The sequence below is a fragment of the Papaver somniferum genome, unplaced genomic scaffold, assembly GCF_003573695.1.
Source record: "Papaver somniferum cultivar HN1 unplaced genomic scaffold, ASM357369v1 unplaced-scaffold_125, whole genome shotgun sequence".
NCBI lineage: Eukaryota > Viridiplantae > Streptophyta > Magnoliopsida > Ranunculales > Papaveraceae > Papaver > Papaver somniferum.
The window spans coordinates 18,704,625-18,731,760 of record NW_020621603.1 but is presented as its reverse complement, the minus strand read 5'-3'; the positions used below and the strand labels follow the sequence as shown (position 1 = coordinate 18,731,760).

General features: G+C 36.4%; 2 protein-coding genes and 1 long non-coding RNA gene across 3 annotated transcripts; 1 reads left to right on the top strand and 2 right to left on the bottom strand.

Moving 5' to 3' along the window:
- Window positions 1-8,748: 8,748 nt before the first annotated feature.
- Window positions 8,749-12,659, bottom strand: LOC113331559. The gene is made up of 7 exons (XR_003351020.1): window positions 12,522-12,659; window positions 12,266-12,310; window positions 10,570-10,669; window positions 10,096-10,209; window positions 9,935-10,006; window positions 9,255-9,458; window positions 8,749-9,157 (listed from the first exon to the last, which is right to left on the bottom strand). It is a non-coding gene; the product is annotated as an uncharacterized LOC113331559 (long non-coding RNA).
- A 901-nt stretch (window positions 12,660-13,560) lies between these two features.
- Window positions 13,561-15,116, bottom strand: LOC113331393. Its single transcript, XM_026578101.1, has 3 exons — window positions 14,986-15,116; window positions 14,239-14,425; window positions 13,561-14,184 (listed from the first exon to the last, which is right to left on the bottom strand). Exons 1-3 carry the CDS (start codon window positions 15,114-15,116, stop codon window positions 13,561-13,563), a joined length of 942 nt encoding a protein of 313 aa, XP_026433886.1.
- Window positions 15,117-22,394: 7,278 nt separating this feature from the next.
- On the top strand, window positions 22,395-25,116 carry LOC113331392 (F-box/LRR-repeat protein At3g26922-like). Its single transcript, XM_026578100.1, has 3 exons — window positions 22,395-22,754; window positions 22,916-22,939; window positions 25,048-25,116. Exons 1-3 carry the CDS (start codon window positions 22,395-22,397, stop codon window positions 25,114-25,116), a joined length of 453 nt encoding a protein of 150 aa, XP_026433885.1.
- Window positions 25,117-27,136: the final 2,020 nt, after the last annotated feature.

The following is a 27,136-nucleotide window of genomic DNA, read 5'->3' as shown; positions in this document are numbered from 1 at the left end:
AGTTCATACCCCCTCTCGACTACAATAGTACTATCCTTTCCAGCGCCCCCCATGGTAAACAATCGGGGGAGATTGGAAACCTTATAGACTCCTTGGTGTTTCGATTGTAATAAAAAATACTGTCTGAATTATCTGATCGCAAGAAGATTAGATTTGTCCCTGTAAGAGCTACAATTGAAAGATCTTGTTTCCCGTTCCAGGAGGGAGGCATATCAATAATCTCCTCACTCCACTTAATGTTACCATCTGCATCTTCATGAAATGTCCATAGAGAAATCTCGAGTTCATGTATCCAATGTAATACAGCTATGCGTCCATCGATTTCTGTTAGCTCAACAGTTTGTATATCTTTTTTAATGACGAAATCAGGAATTGGAATGACTCTGAACTTTTCAGTTACCATATCAAATCTCATCAATAGTTCACTTCCGCGTTTCCATCGAAACCGCCAGTATAAACAACCATTTACATAAAAAGGATATTGATCAGCATCAATTTTACTTATACTGATAGGTGGAATTGCATCAATTCTTCTCCATTTATTTTTGCCAACAGTAAAGACTTTAACAACTTGATTTGAACCACGTTTATTACTTGATATCCAAATGACTTTATGCTCACCACTCTGAGGATTACATCCAAAACCAATGCTGCCATATTTCCTCCGCACTGTCTGTTTAGTTTCAACCCAAGGTGATCTTTCTCCGGTGAGAGGGTTATATATTGCAAATGCGTCATGCCGTTTGGTAAAACATAGCAAACCATTCACAGTTTGTCTTGGTAATACATAATAACGTAATAAGTAAGCAGCATAATCAAATACTAATCTGTTAATATTTTACTAATCCTTTATCAGGTGAACCAATTTTGAATTCGACAGTCCTTTCTGATGATTTGCTATATGAAGGTTCATCAGGGTATATAATTTTCATAGACAGTAATAGTCTATGATGACTGGTATTAATTCCTTCACGATGTAGTATATCTTTCAAGTATGTCCATCGCATATCTAGCTCTCTACGCTGTTCCTCTTCATTCTTTTTCTTCCACAAATAATTGGTCCAGAACACCCATTTACGCCACCTTCTGTCTATCTCCTCTTTCTCCCAAATATCCAACTTCTGACGCGTTGTTGCCGTAACTTTGGACCCATCTTTCAGTAACTTCTCCAAACCACAAGCGACCGACTCGTCATTATGATCTCTTCTTTTTTCTATTAAACTGCTAAAGCAGCGAGGAACCCTTATTCCTTCCATGAATCGAATTTTAGGAGAAGTCTTCATCATAATTACTCTCATCGCCATTGTTCCCTCCTATGTCTCTCTCTCTCTCTGTGTCGAGAACCCTAATAATGTAGTCTTAATCAACAGAACCCTAATTAAGAAAATGCTTGATAGGCTTGGGTCGATGAACATATCTCTCATGTACCCGATGTTCAGAATGACTTCGAGTAAAACCGAAATAACCAAAAAACCGATGGGACTGTTTTGGTTTGAAGCATACTGATTTTTTTTTTTTTATTTGAGGCACACTAAATAAAAAACAACTTCACCTCTTATCCAGCATTTTTGATAATGGCATAACTATCCTTACATAATTAGTGTTAATGATTATGATTTGATTTGATTTGATTAGCTAGGAATTTTAAGGATTGATTAAAAATTATATTATTAGTGGTGAATTAGTAGATAAATCAAATCTATGTGAGAGAGTTGGGATTTTTGAGAGGAAGAAGAAGAAGTGAAAAAAAAACTTGGGTTTTGAATTTTGAGACTTTAGTGATTAGAAGTGACCAAAATGTGTGATTCAAATCATAGGTAGACTTCTATACGAGGTTTAATTTCTTTTTATAAGTTGAATCTGTCAAAAAAATTTAATTTTTAAAAGTCAAATCTACTGACAACTGAACAGTTCGGCTGATAACTTTTGAGCCGAACCTCAGTTTTTTGAAAATATACCTAGGTTCGGCAGACAAGTTATCAGCCGAACCTAGGTAGGTATATTTTCAAAAAACTGAGGTTCGGCTCAAAAGTTATCAGCCGAACCTAGGTATATTTTCAAAAAACTGAGGTTCGGCTCAAAAGTTATCAGCCGAACTTCACTCTGTAACTGACGAATTTTGGTCGGCTGATTCGAACAAAATCTAGCCAAGTCGCATTAGCCGAACATAGTGTTTCTCTAAATCATACACTAGGTTCGGCTCAAAATTCATACTCCAAGATCAGCCAAACTGATCTTATGAAAACCTTAATTTCATCTTTGAAATCATATTCTATCGATCAAACAAAATAAAATCAATAAAAAACAAGATGGGTTTGTTACACATACATTCTAAAATACATCTAAGAGCAATTGAGATTTGGATTTCGCACTCCAACATCGCTCACTTCGATTCGTGTTTGCTTTGCTTGATCAATTTCTTGATTGAATTGGAATCCAAGATGTTTGAGTTTAAAGTTTATTTTGATTTTTGATTTTAGGTTTCTGAGGATAAGGGCACTCTAGTAATTTAAATTATTTAAGGATATATAGGTAATTGCACTACCTTTAGATACCCCTTATAAACCCACCCTAGATGGTATAATGAATGAGTATGCCTCAAAAAAAAAAAGAGTATGCCTCAAAACAGGTTTCCTGTTTTGGTTTCTAATATAATAAACTGGATTTATAATATAATAAATTGCAGGTGTGCAAGACATTGGAAGCCTTGCTGCGATGATGGGATGTAAGGAAGACAATTTTCCATCTACCTATCTCGGGCTACCTTTTGGAGATAAGGCTGTGAACTCCACGAAATAGGACTCTATCATCGAGAAATGCCAAAAAAGACTTTGCTAATGGAGAAGAACATCTCTCTCTAAGGCAGGTAAACTCACCCTAGTTAAGAGTGTCCTAGCTAGTGTCCCCATCTATATGTTCTCTTTATTTGCTGCTCCATTCAAGGTTATTAAATCCATTGAGAAAGTAATTAGAGACTTTTTATGGGACAATAGTGAAGTCCAGAAAAGTCACCACTTGGTAGCTTATGAAACTGTCTGCACTCCCATAAAAAGTGGAGGATTGGGAATCAAGTCCCTGAGACACATGAACAAAGCTCTCCTCACCAAGTGGGCGTGGAGGTTTAACTCTGAAAAAGAAGCCCTTTGGAGGAAATTCGTTGCGTCTAAATATGGGTCTTGCGGCATCGATAAAGAAACAAAAGCACCTAATAAATCTCAAGGAGTTAGTTTCTGGAAGGGTATCTATAAGCAGTTGGAATTCTTCAAGGAAAACTCTAAAATGGAAGTGGGAGACGACACCTCAATTCTGTTTTGAGAAGATCATTGGATAGGAGAGTCTTCTTTCTCACTGTCTTTTCCTTCTCTATATAATGCTTCTTCCTCTAAACATCAGACCGTTTTCCAAGTTGCTGAATTTATTAGTGGTGGTGGTTCTTGAAACCTAGGTCTCGAAAGAAGACTTACTGAAGCTCAAATTAATGAAGTTTGTAATTTGACAGCCTTATTAGAACCTGTTTGTTTGTCTACGGAGCTTGATCAGTTGAAGTGGTGTATCGATAAATCAGGGAGATTTTCTGTGAAGTCAAGCTATGCTAAGCTGTCTAAGGAACATGAGCTTCCTATTTTAAATCTTCGCATATGGTCGAAATCTTGGCCTCATCGTGTGGGTTTCTTTCTTTGGCTTCTTTACCATAAAATCCTAGCAACTATGGATCTTCTTCGTACAAAGGGGAAGCTAATCGTCAATGGTTTTCTTCTCTGCTGCAAATCTGGAGAATCAGTTTCTCACCTTCTTTTTCACTGTAAGTTTGCTTCGCAAGTGTGGGTTTACTTCAGGAACGCTTCTGGTGCTTTTTGGCCAATACCTAATTGCATTGATGCAATCATTAGAAGTTGGAAGTTCAAACTAGTGCATCCTATCGGAAAGAAATTATGTCCCCTGATCCCAGCAGCGGTATGCTGGTGCATTTGGAAGTCGAGGAATGCCGTCGTCTTCGACCACGCTTCAATTACTACTGATTCAGTCATCAAAAATGTCAAGATGCAAGTGTATTTTTGGTGCAACAATTCGTAGAGCCGAAAGGAACTTCTTTAGATTATGTGCTTTCCAATTGGGACAGTTTCTTTATAACTTAGTGTTCCCAGTTATTCTCTTTTGGGATGGTTTGACTCTTTTTTTTCTCGAGGCTCTTTTGAACTTTAGTTCTTGGGTTTGTATGCTCTTTCGAGCCCTCTTCGCTTACCTCTGGTAGGCCTTCTATAAAATATTTTACCTTTGCCGATCGAATAATAATAATAATAATAATAACATGGAAGGTAATATTCGCTTATCTCTGGTAGCCCTCTTCGCTTACCTCTGAGGGCCCCTAGCTAAGCTGGTCATCCCCGTTCCCCAAAGTTTAATGCGTTTCAGGAGGTCCCAGGTTCGAGTCCCCAATGGCGTAATATTGCAGGCATTAACATGGAAGGTAGTGTTAGTTTGCCCCCCTTGTGACACAATCTCAGCCCCCCCTCCCGCCGTTTCGGCTCCCTTGGCTAGGTTACTCATGAGGCTCGCTGGTAGGTTAGCACAATAACCTGTTCAATTAATGTAGTAGTATGTCGTTGGAGCTTAGCTTGTTAGGCTTCTAACTAGTTTCATGTAATAATATCTATCCAATAATATAAAATTATAATCAAATGAATAATAATAATAATAATAATAAACTGGTTTGGTTTTTGTTTTTCATAAAAGGTTCTTGGGTTTGGAACAAAACCAAACCAAACCCTTGTCGAGTCACTGCAAATCCGCCACGGGTGTCCGACACAGTGACGTGTCCGCATGTCAATTACGGCAATTCTGAAAAACTATAATAACTATAATATGGGAACACAATGGTATATGTTGAAGTACCGTCAATTCTTATAAGATATATATAGAAATGTAAACGAAATCCATACTTTCTCCAGGAAATCTAACTAATTGTTCATCTTCATCAATCCAATAAGATTCATCGTTTAAAGTGATCATCATTGGGAAATGATGGTACTTTCTTACCTGGAAACTTGTTAGTAGCACCAAACTCTTTAATGATTAAAACAAATCACCGTCTAAAACATGTACTCCCTCTGTCCTTTTTTATCCGTCCTAATTTCTATTTTGGTCTGTCCATTTTTATCTGTGCATTCTGTTTATAGACATACTTTTCCCTTAAACTATCAAATACACCCTTTATTTTTAATAATCATAAAATCATTTTTAATATCAAAATCTTAAATAATGTTAATATATATACGGAAAAAACTTACTCAATATCGTTGTATTAATTGTCATTCCTTTTTAAATAAAAACATTTATGAATAGTTATAAAAATATTTCTTAAATTGTGGATTCCATAATAAAAACAATATAAATTTGCTTTTATTTTCTTAAAATATTCCCTAAAATATAATACTATCATATTTAAGCTAATAATTTAGTTTTGGTAATAATATAACATTAAATAAGTTAGTCAAGGCTAGTCATGATATTTTATAGGATTTCCTTAATATCTTGACAAAGTCAAAGCGGACTCTTAATTTAGGTCGAGGGAAACACACCTTTGCCTTATATATAAATGCAGATTCTCAGTATATTTATTTTTTATTTTTGGACTAATTACCTCCTATAAGAAGAAAGCGATTCTGAATTTTAGTTTACACATCGGGAAATGGAGAAACAAATATCGGAATTATAAGAAGATTATTATCGCCATATATTTCTCTCTCTTTTCTTTACTCCTATCTCTCTGCTACTCCATCGCTAGACTCATATCCTTCATGATATCCCTGATTATTGAATTGAGACGTGGGCCGTCAACTTAGATTGTTATTGGTGATTGCCGATTAAATTTATCAATGTTGGGATTTACATATATATGCTATATAATCAATTTTCAATTAAAGTTTATAGTCATTCCGTTCGGATCATCGATAAATTAGTGTTGAACTTTTGTATAAACTTGATTTGATAGGAATAGTGTGGATATGTATGAGCATAGTGATTAGAATTGCTCGTACAGAGCTCCTAGTAGATAGAGAGATAGTAGTGGTGGAGCAAGCTTGTTCTCCGTAAACTAGGCTTCTTATTAATGTTCTTGCTCACACAATTACAATGGATATTCATCTGCCTTTTGTAGGCTACAAGACTTGGAGTACAATACAACACCTTGGAGTACAAGTGTACTACAATAAATACTTAACTTGCAAGTATACTTGACTTGCAAGTATACATTAAATATTTCTCCAAGTAATCTGATTTCTAGATATTTTAGTTTTCTAGGCTTTTTTTGTATCCCTGACAAGAAATCTAGTTCACACTAGAATGACTTATTCTAGTTTCTCTTGAGACTTTTTTGCCCAATTGCAAATTATATTCCAACACTTAGATACATACAAACCAGAAACAAACATGTAAAGGCTTAAACCGGGGAAGAAGAAGCCCGACAGCAGGACGATGTCGTTTTTGAATGTTCAAAATCTGTATTACCGGAAGTATTCTCTCATTGGAAACCGTCACTTGATTTCCTCTCGTATGCATTACAGGGATGTTGGAGTTCTAGTTAAACTCAAACTGCCAAGTCCCTGGTTTGTTGGAATTGAATGTTTCCTGTGCACGTATTCCATGTGTCCTTAAAACTAGCAAATACTATTACAGTTGAACCTCGATAAACGGATGTATGATAAATAAATAATCTCTCCAAATGAATAACTTTTTTCGGACCTGATTTGGACTAAGGGGATAAATGAATAACCTTGCTTAATGCATTAATGAATCAAAAAAAATTGAATCCTTAGAGGCCCTATAGAAATATAAACGAATAATCACTAAATTTCATGTAAAAAACCAATATACATAATTATTAAATTTTACATAAAAATATATGCAGAAATAAAATAACATGTGAAGTTAATTCTTTATCTATAGTTGATTATTTTTTCTTCCATCCAAACAAAATGCACCACATCCTTAATTTTATGTAACGCTTGCATAATTTCTGGAATATTTTGCTCATGTTGTAGCAAGTAATTTTTTATGGTGATCATCGCTTGAAAAACATCTTTGATGACATATTTGGTACGATGCTACTATCATCTGGTTCAGGGTTATTCTCATCATATATTACTGACTCAATAATTTCTCCATCTGTTGGAAATTCAATAATTGCATCATTTTCGTTAGGATAGTTTAAAAGATGTTCGACGTCCATCACATTTCTATAACGTAAATTAAAAATGACAACAATTAATCCTTGGTTATCTTTTTTCTGTAACCATTGAATTATTGATAAAAATTTTGACCAATATCCTCTAGGTAAATTTGTACACCTTCTCTTATACATTTTAACTTCTTAATTAAGAAAATACCGTCTTTTCATTTATCGATAAATAAATAACCCCGCTAAATGAATATTTTTTTTCTTGGTCCCGATGACATTCATTTATCGAGGTTTGACTGTAATTTGTTTTAGCACGATCCTGTTAATTGTAATGGTCGTAGTCTCTATCTGCAGTGGAAGTACTGCCTAGTAATTAGGAATTTAAGGGGCAAACATGTGTTTGTAGTTGAGTTACTGTTAGTTAGTCGAGTAATGTTTTGTAGCCTATAAAGACAATGTTTATGGTTAATGAAAATGTGTGAAAATCAGCTAACACAATGTAGCTCTCTCGTGTGTTCCGCGTGTTTCTTCCTCTCGGCTCTCTCTCTATACCTTGATTTTCATCAAGGGAAAACTTGCCCGCTCACCATATTTGGTTTGAACAGTCCTTTAACCCCCTAATTATAGAAGTTTGAAATTTATTTAATCGACCAAAAGTTCAAAACTCAATCATAGTATTTCATGATAACTCTGTTCCTCACCGTATTACTATCTTTAATATTCATAATCATAGCAACCCAAAAATCTCAGTCTTCAATAAATCCTTCATCTTGATCATTAGGTATTGTTATTGATGGTCAGGAGAATCTCTAACTTTTTCCCACCACCAGACTATTATGTTTTGACCTTATTTGCATGAGGAGTAGTACCGATATCTAACAACAGAGTTAAACATGAGAGACTCTTTAAACTCCTCACTCATGGAGCAATATTCATACAAATTAACAAATGACAGGGGAGACTCCCTCCATGATACGAAGGAGAAACGAATGAAGAAAAACAAGCGCTAAAGAAGAAGGAGAACTAGAGACCTTGAATTTGATGATAAATTCACATTCCTCGGGATTTCAAATTTCCGATCACTAGTCTAGAAGGAGCTATAAATAACGGATGAATCCTGTTACAAAACATGATTTATCACGGTTTTCATCTGTTATTTAAACCGTTATTTTTTTGGTGTGACTTTTTATAAATGACAAATTGAGAATGTTATTAATTACAACGAATAAAATTTGTGATTTAAAATCACGTACATAATTTGTTATTTAAATATCACGGTTATTGTATGTGAAATACAATGACGGTTGATGCATGCCTTTAAAAAAACATGGTTATAATATGTGAAATGCAATACCAGTTGACATATGTCATTAAAAAAACACTAGAATGTTGCGTCATTTTTTAGCTAATGATTCAGATTTGGTGGATTTGAAATTCATTCAGACTTATATTTGGCGCACCAGAAATTAAATCAGATTCCAAATATAAAATAAAAATAAATTTGGCGCACCAGAAATTAATCCAGATTCCAAATATAAAATAAAAATAAATTAAAACGTGAGACAAAGTTGTAATTCCAAGCAGAATCTAAAATTAATTTTATTAATTTAATTATTTTCTCAAAGAAAATAGAATATTCAAATACAAATTGGAAGACATATCCTAGAAACCCCTACTTACATATTGAAAGTTTAAAAGTAAATAATTTACTGTCCCTGCCGCCCTAACTTGATCGCTCTCCTACCAGAGTCGCAAAGGCCTTTGCCACCTGATAAACTCACCAATGGGTAGATCCCGGAGTACATCATCATCTTTGTCACACAACATTTCACTCCGATCAATGATTTCCGCAAGCATGCAGTCGTGATCGTCATCAATCAGCAGCTTAGTATCAACATACGCAAGTGCAACCAGATATTTTCCTCAAGTTCCTCAAACAACAAAAACCAAACGACGAAAGTGCTGCTAGGACCCCAATATCTTGTATATGTAACAAGACAAAGTCAGTTTAACATATATCATGATAACATCATTACATACATCTGACTATACATTATTAAGAGCTATTCGAGGTCACCTGCTGATAAGAGCTATTAGAGATCTGATCATGTATTCCGATGTTGTTTTTCTGTCTTTCAGCATCCAGATGTGCTTTCAAAGCTTTGTCTCTCTGCTTCTCTTATTGCAACTTGGCCTTCATAAACTCAGAAGCAAGAAACTGAGATTTAGAAACACCAGCACCCGTTCCACATATGTATCCCTTTCGATCAGCACCAAATATCTAGCCATATATAAGAAGCAAATTCAAATTCATTGAAATTCAGATAAACAATTAATGTCACACAAGGGAATTTTTTAGACTACTGTACAGATGGAAAGTAACCGGCAATTCATAAGGAGGCAATAACAATATACACATAAAGGTAAACTTCAGTTATTAACAAATTTTTCCAATTGCAATCTAGCATTTATGTCTTCAAGCATATGTTATCACGAGTTCAGGACTACTACTTTAAAAACTAATGAAAGCTACATAGTGGTCTGGCTACATGAAGCAATTACTACTAAAAGATAAAATAAGACAGTTCTACAGATGCAGAAGTATTATAGTATGGCAATGTGATTGTAAGAGATTGAAAACAATTGCAAACCAGATAGGTAAGCATTATTATAAGAGAGCAACGTAATCACTATCACCATTCAATATGAAAATTCAATAAGCAAAAAGATTCATGTAACAATAATTTCACCACTAACCTTGGTAACATCGTCGGTTCCCAAACACTTTCGTGCTGAAGGATCTTTATCATATGCCTCCTTCACCAATGCCTACACATCAATAGAAGCTAACTAGAGTCAGAGACTAACTGATATCATCAATATCAATAAATAATATTAAACAATACGGGAGAACTTACTAGTTTTGCAGCTGTCGGTGATTTAGAAGATGAGGGATTATCATCTGGGGTGATTTTATGTGTCTGCAACAACACGTCTGTCCTAGATATCACATCAGTGGGATTTTCCTTTTCCTGTGACAACACAATGCATCAAATATTGGCACAATTTTGCATCAAAAGACGACATCTTTGATACAATAAAGAAGAGGTTTCTACGAAAAGACAATAAAGGATAAATGGCTCATCGGCGTCTTTTGTGTTTCCCATAAACAGTTCGAAGTTTACATAAATCTGTCTTGTAATCGGATCCACATACCATCCATTCACCTTGTCTTGGACACGAACCCAATCACAATAAAATACAGTTTTCCTGAAGGTGGTGTAAATCCAGTTCTAAATTTTGTTTGACAATTCCGAAATATGGAAAAGAGCTTACATTTCGAGCATGGACAACAGTATAATTTATCTGCCCCTATAGTATCTTTTGCGAACCTGATAAAGGATTCAACTCCTTCCAAAAATTGAGTCGACTGTCATAGCGCACCCATCCATTCTTTGCTTGGAGGTGTAATAGACATCACTTCAAGTAAACCTAAATGACATAAATAATAAAACAATATGATGCTAGTAAATAATCTGTAAGACTGTGAAGGATCAAATCAAATAAAACTCTCACATACACTCATACACCAGGCTCAATAAAAACCAGTGATGTCTGACTCAATGTAATGCAAGGATTCTGACTTTGAACGCAAGGGTACAAAGTACAAGCATACAAACTTACGCCAATGATTTCCTGCCAAACAAGATGCAGGGAACTTACTATCAAGAGCATCCTACAAAAGGCAACTACAGATACTACAAAAATTATTTACCACAGGAGCCAGACAACGCAACATAGACAGCTTCTCTTACAACGCAACACATGTTAGAAATAGAAGTGATAAAACTAAAGGAGCAGCGAATAATGAATAATGAAACTGAGTTACTGAAAGACCAGAGAACAAATAGAACAATAAAACAAACATCACTAGCAGTTTGCATCTGATGCAAATTTAACATCTATATCAACTCAAACCAGCTACACAAAGATCCTATCAGGACCGCCGCTGCTGCAAAACTTAAAGGCGCTAAAATATAACAGATGGACAGAGAGTGTACATTCAGTATAAGATTCGAATTTAGAATTTTACTATGCAACAAAGGGTCATAAAAACACAACACCCAATACAATAATTGATGATTAAAGAAGAGGAATCGTTAGTCCCAAGAGATCGTGTCATAGTTTATATAGGAGAAGAAGAGTACAGAGTTCAGTTAACATAAGGCACACAACATTAAAAAATGGACCAGAGAATATCATAAACCAATTAACATGCCATTATTGACTATGACTATACACTATCGATTGCAACTTCCCCTTAATCCCCAAATTGCCATCTTCATGGAGTTTTGTTCTCTTCTGGGAGAGTACTGTTGCATTTGTAACTATTAACTATTTTAATATTCTCTCTCTATGTAAGTATGATATCTTCCCAGTCCTCGACTAGTCCTTGTAGGTGCTGGGTTTCCTTGGCTGCCGGATGACATTAACTTCCCAGGAAACAACCAAAAAAATAACTATGCTACATGTGGTAGTTCGTAATCATTCGATAGAAAGCCTTACAGAACCCTAGACACATCAAAAACATCACGCCTAATATCCACTGATAATCCCTGATTGCTCATGTGGTATCATGTGAAAATTCTGATAAGCATAGGTAGGATGGGGAAGGCAATTGTCCGAGTTAACGTAGGTTTAATGGTTCGTTGGAAATGACATAATGGGATAATTTTCTTATGACAAAGGGGATTTTACAATCCCACTAAAAAGCAAGAAAAAAAGTAAAGATTCAGTACACCCCACTGTGAGTATTCAGTCATGAAACAAATTATCAAACTAAAATCTCTGTAATTATTGATTCTTAATAGAGATTTAAAAAGCCAATCCATGCAATAAAACTAAGCAAATTCATTCCTTTCCAATTTCTACATTAAACAATTAACCAGACAGAAGCTTTCAAATTAACCAAAATCTTTGGATCTTATTAGATAATAGTTTCGTCTCCAAAAATCAACTTTTTGATTAACCAGACGGAAGCTTAAGCAAAAAAACAGAATGAAAGATGGATAGGGATTTGAAACTTACTTTAATTTGAGATTTTCTTCTTCTTCGATCTCCTCTTAGGTTTGTCTATTAAAAAAACAGAGAGAAAGATTTGACAAAGTGAATTCAGAAACCACTTCCATGCAATCAAACTAATCAAAATTATTCCTTCCCAATTTCTAACTTAACCAATATATCAAATCAAAATCTTTGCATATAAGTTGGTCTCCAAAATCAATTTTTTATGGACCAAATAGAAACTTGAGCGAAACCCAGATACAAAGGAATTGAAACTTACTCAATATCGTCGTGTACTCGTGTCTTCTTCTTCTTCTTAGAGTCTCCTCGGGTAGTTAGGTTTCTGCAGGGAAGAAAACGGAAGGCGGCGTGAAGAGATGAATCAGAACTTCTCTTTTGGTTCTCTGGGGTTTTATCCTTTTTGGTGTTGGGGTTTTCTAGAATGGAACCGATATGGCTCTATAGACCTTTGGAAAGTAAGCCGGTGTCTATGCTAAGCCTGTGGTTAGTCATTTTTGTTGGGGTTTGCTATTATGGTGCGCAATTTTGGTGTTGGGGTTTGCTAGAATGGAACCTGGAACAGATATGGCTCTATAGACCTTTGGTAAGTAAGCTGGTGTCTATGCTAAGCCACTGGTTAGCCATTTTTATGGTGCGCAACAGAATATTAGTGGGGCGTATTATAACTTACAATATCCAACAAATTTAATCCGTGATTTAATGGTTTTTGAAAAATCACGCACCTATAAATTTATCACATTTGAGAATAACAATTTTTTTGCGTTATATAATGGGTCCCACTATTTTTATATTATATGACATAGATTGTTTGTAATACTCAAATCACACAATTAATTTGTCATTTAAAAACGTGATTTATGACTTCTTCTGGACTAGTGGATGTGCATGTCTCCTCGTAATATCAAAAATTATAAACAATTTTTTTTTGATAGAATTAGATAACCAGGGTTAGAAACATGGCCTACAGGAAAAGGGGTAACGTGCACCCCGGGTTAATAGGGTTGCACAAAGTCGCACCCCCCAGTGACCGTGGTAGTGTATGTTTGATGGTAAGTTACACTTGACAAGTGACAACATAGATAATTAAATATTGCTTTACATATAGAGCAAAATAAAATTGTTAGATGTTGGAGTAAACTAAAAAGCCTTAAAAGGTAGGCACCAAAAGAGGGATGTTGTTGTGTTTTTGCACTTCTTGGATCAGAGCATCACCTCATGTAGTAATCCTGCGTAAAACGGGATGCAGATTTATTGGTTGTTTTTTTTTTTTTTTTTTTTTTGCTAAAAAAGAAAATTCATTAGATTAGAATTGAATTAAAATTGTTTAAAGAGAGGAAATTCGGCTTCATTCCAAACCATTCCCCATTGATCCTGAAAGTTCTACAATGTTTGGCAGCAACATCAGCCAAATGTGTAAAACTTCTGTTTAAGAATTCAAATCTAATAGAACTAAAAGAATCTGTAAAGGACCTACAATCATCTAAAATAGAGTTGTTAAACCAACTTAATTGGTTATTATTGAAATTTAAGCAATCTAAAACTACTTTCGCATCACTAATAAGGCAGACATCGCTCTTTCCTTGCGCCTTTGCCCAGAGTATGGCTTCTAAGACAGCAAGTATTTCAGCTTCTTCGGCGTTTCTCGCTACGCCTGAGATGGTCTTGAACCCAAGGAATTTCCTTGCAACATCGTTCATTATCAGTCCAATTCCAGAAAGATTAGTATGTTTATCAAAAGAAGCATCACAATAAACAATTGTACCATCCACAGGTAAGTTACAAGTGACAGCACTATAGTCCATACCATCAGGTTGCACAGGTGTAGAATCAGTTAGAGTAACGACACTATTGGGGTATTGTGCAGTGTCATTCACTAATTTTAGCCCTGTCCTAGCATTAGTATGATAATTAAGAGATTTATCCTGAAAAATGAAAGGTCATCTATCTCTCCAAATACACCATGCGATGGTAAAAACATCCACTACTATATCTTTCAGAGACGAATCAGAAAGCCACTTCGAAACCCATTCAGTCATAGATATATTCAAATTAGCATCGTGAGCAATCTGGTCTTTATAGGGAGTAAGAGACCACACTTCCCTAGCAAATGGACAATGTAAGATAATGTGTTCAGCAGTCTCAAGAGTGTCAGAATTACACATGCTACAGTTTTTATCATGACCATAACTGAACTTAAAAACATTAGTCTTAGAAGGTAAGATACCCTCATGACACTTCCAAATGAATAGTTGAACCTTTGGGAGAATTTTCAGTTTTCAAAGGGATTTATATGTGAGATTAACTAAACTAGGGTTTTGAATATACTCAAATTGACCTGAAATGACCTTGTAAGATGATTTCACCGATACCTGAAATGACCTTGTAAATTGATATATTTACCAAACCACTTTCCAGAGACCGGTTTGCTTCTTTGAGGCTCAAGCTAACGGTTCAAGATGATCCATTGCGCTTGCGAGAGGGTGTTAGAGCATCATCAGTCACGTAATGTCCTAGAACTTTTCTATACACAGAAAGTCTTGTATTTTAGGAAAAGTAAATATTAGGCAATACTTGTATCTCAAGTCTTTACATGTTTAGATTTCTACAAAGTCCGTTTGTATAAATAGGTTACCAATGCTTTGTGTAAATACATATAAAAAACGTATTCAATATACAGAACGCAGTTCTTCTTAACCCTCTTCTTCTCTTCTTCTTTTACTTACCTTAATATACCAATCTCGACTATCCTTTGAATTCCTTCTAGATACCTATCCAATAAGAAATCAAAACCTAGATAATGTATGCCTCTTAGATTCATGTAGTAGTGGTTTAGTACTTTATTCAGCACATCCATTAGTTGAATTTCCTTCAGCAAAAGATGCAGATGATATCGATACTAGGTTCTACATATGCAATCCCCTGACAAAACAATGGGCCTCACTTACTCGTCGACCATGTAATGGTTATCAACACTATTATCCCCAGGGCATCAAATTGGTATGTAATACTACATGTAACTACAAGGTGGTTTTTATGTTAAGGCATACAATACGTGTGTGTTTCCTAACACACGTATATCTTGTTAAGGAAGTCTTTTGTATTTTTAGGAAACTATTCTAGGTTTGGAAGTCTTTTGTATTTTAGGAAATTGTTCTAGTTTTGGAATTCATCCTATCTTGGAGTTCAAGGAAGAGTTAGTATATATATATGTATCTTGTAAAGATCAATTATACACAAGTTATATCAATAAAACGTCTTCTATTCAACTCCTTGTTCTCCTATTATAGTTGTGCTCTCTCCCAAACAATACGTGTTCTAGCTTGGTATCAGAGCATTGATTCTATGTCTTCCGCTGCATCTACTTCTTCCTTTGTCCTTTCAACCATACTCAACTCCTCTCAATCAATGATGGCTTCCTCTATATTTTCTCAACCTCATCACATCATCACTGTCAAACTTGATGACACCAATTACTCCCTCTGGCGTGCTCAGTTTCTCCCATATCTTCAAGGTTATGAACTCGATAGTTTTGTCACCGGTGACAATCCTCGTCCGTCTCCAACTCTTCCCAAAAGTGATACACCCAATCCGGCATATGCTCCTTGGATAAAGCAAGACCGTATTCTTCTTGGCTGGATTTTTTCCTCGCTAACTCCTGCTGTTCTTCGACAAGTTCATCGTCTCCAAAGTTCTCATGTTGTTTGGTACTCTCTTGAATCTCTCTTTTCTTCAAAATCAGATGCTCATATCCATCAATTTCAATGTGAACTTCGGGATTTACGCAAAGGATCTCTTTCTATGCGAGATTATATTGATCGAGCTCGCAATATCGTTGACAACCTTGCAGCTGCCGATACTGTTGTCACTGAGTCTGAATTACGTCACTGCATTCTTGCCGGCCTAGATACTGCATATGATGACATTGATACCTCTCTTACAACTTCCATGGGAGCCATGAAACTAGAGGATTTTATCACCTATCTTCTCACGTATGAACTTCGTATTGAGAACCAAGCAAAGTCACTGCATTCTCAGCCTGTAGCTAACGTTGCAGCATCCGGCCCAACTCGTTCAGCTGCTTCCAGCTTCTCTCGTCCAGCTTCTTTCAATTTTTCACGTCCTCCTACTCGGTCCAGTCCATCTTCGTCCCAGCAATTCTCCTCCCTGTCAAGCCCAGCTCGTCCAGCTGCTTCCAACACTTCGAATCATTCCTCTCTTCTCGGCCCAGCACAACCTTACAACTCACGCACAGATGTGCGTCTTCCCTGTCAACTATGTGTTCGCAAGAATCATGCAGCTAATGACTGTTGGAATCGTTTCGATCGCTCGTTTCGTCCTCCTCGACGTCAGCCACCTACCTCTGCTCCTCGTGCTTATGCTGCTCAAACTGGTTTGTTATATACACCTCCGTGGACTCCTGATAGTGGTGCTACAGATCATATAACCAATGATCTTTCTCGTCTCCAATTTTCTAATGAATATACTGGTCCGGATAAAATTCAAATGGGTAATGGCTCTTCTATTCCAATCTCTAATGTTGGATCCCCTGTTTTGGGAACTCCCAACCGTAAGTTGTGGCTTCGTAATGTTCTTCATGCACCAAAAATTTCTCATAATCTTCTGTCTATTTCTCGGTTTACTACTGACAATAATGTCTTATTTGAATTTCATCCAACTTTTTGTCTTGTGAAGGATCGATATACCGGGAAGGTTCTTCTTCGTGGAAGTAGGAGGGGTGGTCTCTATCAACTTGATGATTCGTCTCAATATTCTAAATCCTACGTAGGAGAGCGTGCTACCTTACAAGATTGGCACTCTAGATTAGGACATCCAATGATACGCACAGTGCGTAAGGTTGTTTCCCAGTTTTCTCTTCCGGTTTCTAGTCAGACTTTTAAGTTTTGTTCCTTTTGCCATGAACATCGGAGTCATAAACTCCATTTTCCTTCTAGTAAAACTACTTATTTGCATCCATTAGATTTAATTGTCTTTGATGTTTGGGGACCTTCTCATATTTTATATAATGAAGGATATAAATACTATGTCATCTTTATTGATGCCTTTAATCGCTTTACTTGGATGTTTCCTATGTCTCAGAAATCTGATGTCTTTTCAATATTCTTTTTGTTTCAAAAGCATGTTGAAAATCTCTTCAATCAAAAAATCAAAATCTTCCAATCAGACAACGCACTGGATTATCGAAAACTTACTCCGCATCTTCAACAACTGGGTATTTTTCATCGATTTTCATGTCCACATACTTCTGAACAAAATGGTTTAGTCGAACGACGTCATCGTCATATTCGTGAAACTGGTCTTACAATCCTAAACATGGCTTCTATAGCATCCTCATATTGGTACGACTCTTTTTACACCGCTTGTTTTCTAATGAATCGTGTTCCGTCTACTTCCATTCATAACTCCTCTCCGTATGAACTTCTTTTTTGTCTTTCACCAGATTACACTTTACTTCGGGTGTTTGGTTGCTTGTGCTATCCATACTTACGTCCATATAGATCTCATAAAATGGAGCCTCTTTCTTCTCCTTGTGTTTTTATTGGTTATAGTCCTTCTCAAAAAGGCTATAAGTGTCTTCATATTCCTACAGGTCGGATTTATGTTAGTCGTCATGTTGTTTTTGATGAGACCACTTTTCCTTTTTCCGCCACAGCACAGCCTTCTCCGGCGTCGACGACTTCACAGGTACCTTTTTCTACTCCCTTTTCTCTCCCGTAAATCTTTCTCTGCCTTCTCTTCTGTCTACTGCTTCCGTGCCGTCTTCTTCCAAAGACCAATCATCAACTGTCAGTAATCATCAACCGTCAGCAATCATTAATCGCCAGCAGTTCTCCGCCGTCAGCAATCATCAGCCATCTCCAGCAATCATTAGCCAACATCGTCAATCATTAGCCGACAGTAATGATGATCCTCAGCCACCACAGCCGCCAGCACCAATTATTATCCAACAAAACCAATCATCAGCTGTCAGCCATAATGTTTCTGAGTCGTCACAGCCGCCGACAGTTCCCATTATTATGTCCCATTCAGCCGCCACTGATTTTTCTTCCCCAGTTCTTCGTCTGCAGTCTCCGTCTTCTGTTTCTGACACTCATCCAATGGTGACAAGGTCTAAAGATGGTGTGTTTAAACCAAATTCCAAATATGCATTGGTATGTGATTCTCTTCTCGAACCTACTTGTATTTCACAGGTTCATAAAGATCCCCAGTGGCGTATGTCTTCCGATGATGAGATTAATGCGCTACTTCGGAATGGTACGTGGTCGTTAGTACCATATAATTCTTCTATGAACGTTATTGGATGTAAATGGGTGTTTCGTATTAAACGCAATCCAGATGGTACGATTGCACGTCGAAAATCACGATTAGTTGCAAAAGGCTATAATCAACAAGAGGGTATTGACTATTCTGAAACATTTAGTCTGGTTGTTAAACCATGTACTATTCGTCTTATTCTTACATTGGCTTTGTATTCCAATTGGCCAATTTATCAACTTGATGTGCAAAATGCCTTTTTACATGGAGAACTTCAAGAAGAGGTGTATATGAAACATCCACCGGGCTACGTAGATTTTCATTTTCCTACGCATGTCTGCAAGTTGCATCGTTCTCTTTATGGTCTCAAACAAGCTCCCCGTGCGTGGTATCACAGGCTTAGTACCTTTTTGTTGCAAATTGGTTTTGTCACTTCGAAGTGTGACTCGTCCTTATTTCTCTATAACGGCTCTCTTGGTACTATCTATTTACTAGTCTATGTGGATGATATTATTGTTACAGGTTCTAACTCTACAAGTATTAAGTCTATCATTGATCGTCTACAACAAGAATTCGCAATCAAAGATCTTGGCTTCTTGTCTTACTTTCTTGGCATTGAATCAGTTCGTACATCCTCTGGTTTGTTTCTCTCTCAATAAAGGTATGCTCATGATCTCCTTATTCGTGCGAAAATGGATGGTGTTAAGCCTATTCACACTCCACTTAGTACTTCTGGGGACATGTCTTCTGATCACAGTACCTTGTTGACTGATGCTACTGAATATCGTAGTATTGTTGGAGCTTTACAATATTTGACTTTTACTCGTCCGGATCTAGCATATGATGTTACAAAGGTTTGTCAATTTATGCATGCATCCACTGAGTTTCACTGGGGCTTAGTAAAGAGTATACTTCGTTATCTTAAAGAAACATCTACGTTTGGTATTCTTCTTCGGCCATCTTCTTCTCTACAATTATCCTTTAGCGCATATACTGATTCCGATTGGGCTGGTTCTCTTGAAGATCGACGTTCAACCAGTGGTTATTGTGTATTCTTGGGTGGTAATATTATATCTTGGAGTGCTCGTAAACAGAAAACTGTGTCACGTTCTAGTACTGAAGCAAAATATAGAGGTCTTGCTATTGCTACTGCTGAAATTATGTGGATTCAATCACTTCTATCCGAACTTCATGTTTCTACTCAATCACCTCCAGTTCTATGGTGTGATAATCTTGGTGCCACATATCTTACTGTTAATCCTATATTTCATGCAAGGACGAAACACATTGAGATTGATTATCATTTTGTGCGTGATCAGGTTGCTTTGAAACTTCTTGATGTTCGGTTTATATCTTCTAAGGATCAAATTGCCGACATTTTTACAAAAGCTTTGTCTAAAGATCGGTTTTCTCTATTAAGGTTCAACCTAACGGTTCAAGATCACCCGTTACGCTTGCGGGAGGGTGTTAAGGCATACAATACGTGTGTGTTGCCTAACACACGTATATCTTGTTAAGGAAGTTTTTTGTATTTTTAGGAAACTATTCTAGGTTTGGAAGTCTTTTGTATTTTAGGAAATTGTTCTAGTTTTGGAATTCATCCTATCTTGGAGTTCAAGGAAGAGTTAGTATATATATATATATATATATATGTATCTTGTAAAGATCAATTGCATACACAAGTTATATCAATAAAACGTCTTCTATTCAAGTTCGTGTTCTCCTCTTATAGTTGTGCTCTCTCCCAAACAATACGTGTTCTAGCTTTTTATCTATTATTATACCGCCGGTAACAGCTTTGACCTCAGGTTCGAAATCTTTTCTTGTGACACCGGCGAATGGATAACGTCAAGAGTTCCTGATATACCCGAACTAGTGAATGATTTTTCTGAAATAGTTATCCGTCATGGTGTCTTGTATCGGAAGGCTGAAGTAAGAGGGAGTGATGAAAATTACTTGTACTTGATAGCATATAGTCTAGAAAACAGTGGTGATCGATGCAGGTCAATTGGTATTCCTAGAATGAGTGATGTATCTATAAAACATACGTGTAGGTTTTTGGGGGAGTCGGAAGGATCCATCTACTACGGTCATATCATTATCTTCGATATCCACAACCGCCGAACACCATATAAAGTTTTGCTCAATGTGTGGCAGCTGGAGGATGACTACGCTGATGGAGGATTAAAATTGCAAATGGTGCATAAGAATGTTGAATTGAAGGGTTACAGACCATCATCATCCGAAATTGAGGGAATATATATAAGTCCGGTGGATCGAAATGTTATCATCATTGTCGATAGAAGCTGCTGCCTTGCCTACAACATTGCTACTCTAACACATGAAGCTCTACATGGTTGTCCTATTCCAACGAAGCTGAGAAACTACACGTTACCACCAATATTGATCACACCAAAGCCAACAGTGATTCCTTCGTTAAAGAGTTAGCTACTCACTGAATTCTCTACATAATTTATCTGGTAGAATTTAATGTAAGGCAGTTACTAGTTATTTTTTTTTCAGTTGTTTCTTCTTTGGCTTAGGCTACATTTTTTTTTCTTTAGATAGACAAGTGAGGTTCTCTAAGAGATCACAAACAACTCCGGTGTGAGAATGAAAATATATTTTCAAGATATTACCATCTATTTTTATTAAGATTTTACTTTACTGAATTTACCATCATTCTTTCTAAGATTGTACATTCCAAAACAAAGAAAGATTAACTTTGTGATTGAAATCAATTTAGTTCCCCGTGAAGGATACATAAGAAAGAACAAGGACAGCAACATAACTCAACAATCATTAATCAGTCACTGGGTTAATGATGAGAAGAAAGGTAAAAACAACGGTTGCAAAATAAAGTTCAAAAGCTCCGTCTCCAGTCTTATAGAGGCCGAACAGGCTGTTCGGAACAGCAGCTCTCACTTATGAAAACCACACAATTCCGGTTCACTGGGTCAAAATATTTGAGCACGTTATCAAATTTTTCTGGTGATTTGTGACCCTCCAGTTAATTGTTTTTGCACGATGGCCAAACCCACCCTCCATATGTCCAGTCTTCCTCAAGCATCCGAACACTGAAAAAACCCATCAAGCTTCTTATTCATAGGCCAATAGCCGGCAATACAATATGTCAAAACAATGTCCAGTTTAATTTTGGTGTAATTTATTGTTTACTGATTATCTTTGTTTTTCTAGTAATTGTGAGTATACCAAACCTTTTGGAAGTTCTATACCAAGTGTGCGCATTTTCAGTATAGTACTCGGCACTCACTCATCCGTGATCATAATTTGCGAAAACTTTAAGGTGGTGAATATTTTTTTGTTAGTAAGATATATATACTCGTTGAGATCCCTTTCGCACCTTTACATCTTTTGTACATGAATCCCCATGGATTTGAATAGAATAAAGTTATCACGTAAGGGACAAGAAAACATTGGTGAGGCGATTGGGCGAATTACCTGACTCACTTCTTCATCATATCCTCTCTTTCATTGATGATATCAAGTGTGTTGCTCGTACTTCTCTACTATTATCTAAAAGATGGAAGTGCATATGGACCTCTATCCCCACTCTTGTTTTTACCTTAGGGTTTCATTATTAAATGTCCGAAACCGGAACCAATAAGTTCATGAATTTTGTGGATAGAACGCTGCTTCTTCATGATGGGTCAAATATTCAAAAATTCCATCTCCAGACGAATAAACACATGACTGCATCTCGGGTTCATTCATGGATCGAAAATGTAACAATGCATAATGTCGAAGAGCTTGAACCCAGGCTAGATAAATATTTTTTTTATCCCTTTATCTCTTTTTACATGTAAATCATTGATTAAATTGAAGGTTTCTGTATTCAATGGTACCACTCTTCCAAGAAGTTTCGCTTTTCCAAAACTCAAGAGCCTTAGGCTCGGTGGAGTTCGATTTGCCGGGTGATTGTTGGAATGCGCAACACTTTTCTAATTGCCCTGTCCTTGAAAATTTGAGTTTGGAAGACTGCAGTTTGTCTGATATGAGGAATTTCTGTATCTCAATTCCTACACTGAAACTCTTGAAAGTTTACACATGGGATGAGGATGGTTTACAAGACTGTGCTTTCAAAATTAATGCACCAAATCTAGTATCACTTACCTATTGTGGTCGTGTGGCAAAGGAATATATTCTTTCCAGCTTTCAAACACTAGAATCTGCAGAAGTTCTCTTTTGTAAGTATGATGTACGGTACCAATGGAGCAAAGGATAGGTTATGGTGCAGCAGCAAGAAAGTTTATTCGAACGCTTGCACACGTTCAAAAGCTAGTAATACATACTGAAACCTTTGAGGTATTGTTCTTTCTTTATACATACTTGCTGTAATTGCCTTGTGATAATGAACAGGCTCTCTCCATCATGGATGACTGGGTAAACATCCTACCCGTCTTTTATGATTTGAAAGAGTTGACCTTGATAGAAGGAGAAATCATTGATAAATCACTATTTACATTGCTCAAAGCAGTGTTGGTTAATCTTCAATATAGAAATCACTAACAAGTTGGTTAGGATAAGAATAGGAAATACATGAAGTTCTAAGAATTAGGAGCTAGTTAAGTTCTAAGAAAAGGAAAGACATGTAATAAGGTAATAGGACTAGGAAAAGGAATTCATAGTTCTATATATATATGATCACCAAAGTTGTGGTTGATCATATGAGCAAGATTAGAGCTTGTGTTTAGTTTTGAGAGATTTTCTAAACATCAATAAAGAGAGTTGTCTTTATATAAGCTAAGTTTCATCTTGCAGTTGCCATTAATTGGTATCAGAGCTTGTTTCTGAGCCATGGAAAACGAAACAACCATTGTGGGTGCAAAACAGTTCACGCCACCATCAATACAAGTTCCAATCATCAACGCCACAAACTACACAGTATGGGCCATGAGAATGAAGGTACTGATGAAAATCTACAAAGTTTGGGAAATAATTGATCCTGGTACATTGGACCCAGACAAAAACAATGTTGCTATTGGATTACTCTTTCAAGCAATACCAGAATGTCTTGTTCTACAAGTTGGTGAACAAGAAACTTCAAAGAAAATTTGGGATGCAATAAAGGCACGTAATCTCGGAGCTGATCGAGTTAAAGAAGCCCGTCTGCAAACCTTAATGTCTGAATTTGAAAGAGTGAAGATGAAACACACTGATACTATTGATAGCTTTGCAGGAAAGCTATCAGAGATAGCCTCAAAAGCTGCGTCACTTGGACAATCCATTGATGAAGATAAACTGGTAAAGAAGTTTCTCAATAGTTTACCAAGATCCAAGTATATTCATATTATAGCTTCTCTCGAACAAGTCTTAGATTTAAAGAAGACTACCTATGAAGATATAATTGGAAGATTGAAAGCATATGAAGAAAGAATCCTTGATGAAGAAAACAATGAAGAAACTCAAGGAAAACTCTTGTACACAAACTCTTACCAACAAAACTCTGCGACAAGAGGAAGAGGTCGTGGAAGAGGTGGTAGAGGAAACAGAGGCCGAGGAAGGGGAGGAAGGTTTAACTCACAAGATAGAACAACAAGTCAGAATGATCAAAACCAAGGGAAAGAAAAGAAGGATAGATCAAACAATATTTGTTACAGATGTGATAAACCAGGACACTTAAGTTTCAGAACCTTAAAAACTATGTCTCAGAACAAGATGGTTCGAGGGCTACCACAGATAAATGATGAATCAAGGATCTGTGAATCATGTTTAGTTGGGAAACAAACGCGTCAAGGTTTTCCAAAAGAAACAACATTCATAGCCTCAAAGCCATTAGAGCTTCTTCATGCTGATTTATGTGGTCCTATTACACCACAAACCCTTGCAAATAACAAATACATATTTGTTATTATAGATGACTTCTCAAGATATATGTGGTCTATTCTTATGAAAGAAAAGAGTGAAGCATTTGACAGATTCAAAGCTTACAGATTATTCAATCCAACAAAGAAAAGAGTAATAGTGAGTCGAGATGTGGTATTCGATGAAAAAGCAAACTGGAACTGGAAAGAAACTAATGATGGACCAAGTAGGGATCCAGGAATGTTTCACATGAGATGGGGTCAAGTAATTGATGAATGCGAAGGACCCATAATCCTCAATACCAATGGAAACAATGATGGTAATCAAGAAGAAGAAGAGAATAATGAAAACACTGAGAATAACGAAGAAGTAGAAGAAGAAGAAGAAAAAGAAGAAGAGATCGATGGAATTAGAATCTTGACCAGCATGTTTTTGCTTTCTCGACTCCGCACTGATATATGGTTACAATCCAATTCATGGAAATCTTAAATTTGAAAGATAGGTTTGAGAAAGATACCTTCTTCCATAAACTTCCAAATTTGGCGGAGCAGCTTCCTCGCCCAATTGTTCTGAAAAATTCATGCGTTGAACATTTGCACCTAACCTTGTGTCTTTTTCGTACATTTCCTGCTATTTTCTTGTAAGTTTCTATTATCTGACCGACGCTTTGTCGTATGGTTCTGCAGTTACTTCCTTTATTAGCATCTGCACTAGAACCTGGCTCAGCTGCTGCTCCTGCCTTGACTGCTTACTGAAAATGACCTTCATGGTTGTCTCCTGATGATATCACTGCTAAGGTCATATGCTTTTGACGAATCTGATATTCTATGTTCGTTATTAACAAAGATCACATTCTTTCCTTTTTTTTTTTGTCCATCTCTTTTCACCATGGATGGTTCTAAGGCTTCCTTCTTTTTTAACAGATATTAGATTTCCAACTATTGTGAAACTATTTGCCTCAAATGACTGCTATTCGAGTAGGCTTTCTACAATATATCGATCAATATGGAGAGTCATTATCTTCTCAAGTTATAGATGAGCAAGTACGTGGTTAATGTTGGTAGTTCCTTAAATACTAAGGGAAATTCTTCATGCGGATTGTTGAGTGGAAATTCATATACATGATGCTATTGTACCATCTGATTGGAAATTCTACACGGGCTTGATGTTGCTCGCCATTAGGTTTATTTTCACGTTGCCACTGGGTTTTCTGATACATCAGCTGTTCTTTAGGAACTGACACTAAAGGCGATGCTAATTTTGGCACCCGAGGTATGGATACAATCTACTTATTTTTATGTTAGTATTGTTGGTTAAACTTCAACATAGAAGTTACTAACAAGCTGGTTAGGTCAAGATTAGGAAATTGATGTAATACTAAGGGAATTAGAAGTCATCTAGTTCTAAGAAAAGGAAAGACATGTAATAAGGTAATAGGACTAGGAAAAGGAATTCATAGTTCTATATATATATGATCACCAAAGTTGTGGTTGATCATATGAGCAAGATTAGAGCTTGTGTTTAGTTTTGAGAGATTTTCTAAACATCAATAAAGAGAGTTGTCTTTATATAAGCTAAGTTTTATCTTGCAGTTGCCATTAAGTATAAAGTGGCGCAAGAGTAGTCTGATAGTAAATAAACAATAGAGGTACTGCTTAGGTGTAAGAGTTATTAACTGAAAATTAGCTAAACCTTTCATCGAGTTTACTTCAAGTAACATTATTTCCTACTTACAGACTTATGTAGAATGAGGGATTTTTGCGGACTTATCTTTTGAAGTTACAGGCGGTGAATTTATCTATTAATAAGTTCACGTTTGCATCTTTTTGAGTACCTTAGCTTAGTCTTTATTGTAGGTTACGATTTGCTAGTCGTACAGGTGGATGAAGAAACAGAACAAGCACCGCAATTCTTCGCGGGAATACTTCCATCTATCTTAATGATGGGGTCAGACTCTCGATGCCCTAATTTGTTTTATTTCACAGTTCTAAAGTATCAGTTTGCAGTTATTTTGATTCACTGCACTAGGTTCCTTTTTTTTTTTTTTTTTTTTTTTTAACTATTAGGTAACAGGGTAAGTGTTATGAATGTCATTATTTCAGAAGGGTCGCGCTAGACTTTTGTAGTAGTAAGGTGGTATGCAATATCTGTGTTCCAGTGGCAGTGAGCATTTGGAGCTTGTATTCTTAACATTGGGTTTAAACAATAATGCAGACAAGAAAGCGAGTCTTGCTTAATGCAGTTGCGGTCCACTGCGTGACACTTTTTCACCCCCACATGGAGCAGGTAATAAACTTATTAGCACGCTCTCTAGCACTGTATCACAAGTACATCTACACATACATGTAATGACAGCAATGATTCATTAGCTGCTCTCAATTAGAGGAGATTATAAAAAATAAAATCCTTTCATTATTCATTGCAGTGATGTTCAATCAAAAACGTTTCAAGATGTTGATCAGTTTTTACAAAATTGTAAATCTGCATGACGAAAAGGTTTGATTGATTTCTTGCTGCTTTGATTTATTGATTCACTTTCAAGTGCCGTGAAGGTTGTTAAGAGTCTTTGGTTTTGTCAGACGGTAGTGGTCATCTCATCTGTCATGTAACAGTAAGACCAGATACTTTGAGCAGATTACTGGTGGAGATACGACTGGAACTTCTGGCATGGGAATGCCTGCTGGAAGTGCAGGATGAGATGGGGATTCGGCCCGACGACCTTGAACAAAAAATATGATTGGTTAGGTTCCTAACCGTTGTTCTATGATTGTTGTT

Coding starts and splice junctions, on each gene's coding strand:
- LOC113331393 (XM_026578101.1), bottom strand. CDS start 15,116: ATGGATGTGCTGAATAAAGTACTAAACCACTACTACATGAATCTAAGA. Junction 14,426..14,985: donor GTCGAGATTGGTATATTAAG/GTAAGTAAAAGA, acceptor TAAAAACTGTAG/CATGTGTAATTCTGACACTC. Junction 14,185..14,238: donor TGAAAGATATAGTAGTGGAT/GTTTTTACCATC, acceptor TTCATTTTTCAG/GATAAATCTCTTAATTATCA.
- LOC113331392 (XM_026578100.1), top strand. CDS start 22,395: ATGGTACCACTCTTCCAAGAAGTTTCGCTTTTCCAAAACTCAAGAGCC. Junction 22,755..22,915: donor TTCTCTTTTGTAAGTATGAT/GTACGGTACCAA, acceptor GATAATGAACAG/GCTCTCTCCATCATGGATGA. Junction 22,940..25,047: donor TCTCCATCATGGATGACTGG/GTAAACATCCTA, acceptor ATGGTTCTGCAG/TTACTTCCTTTATTAGCATC.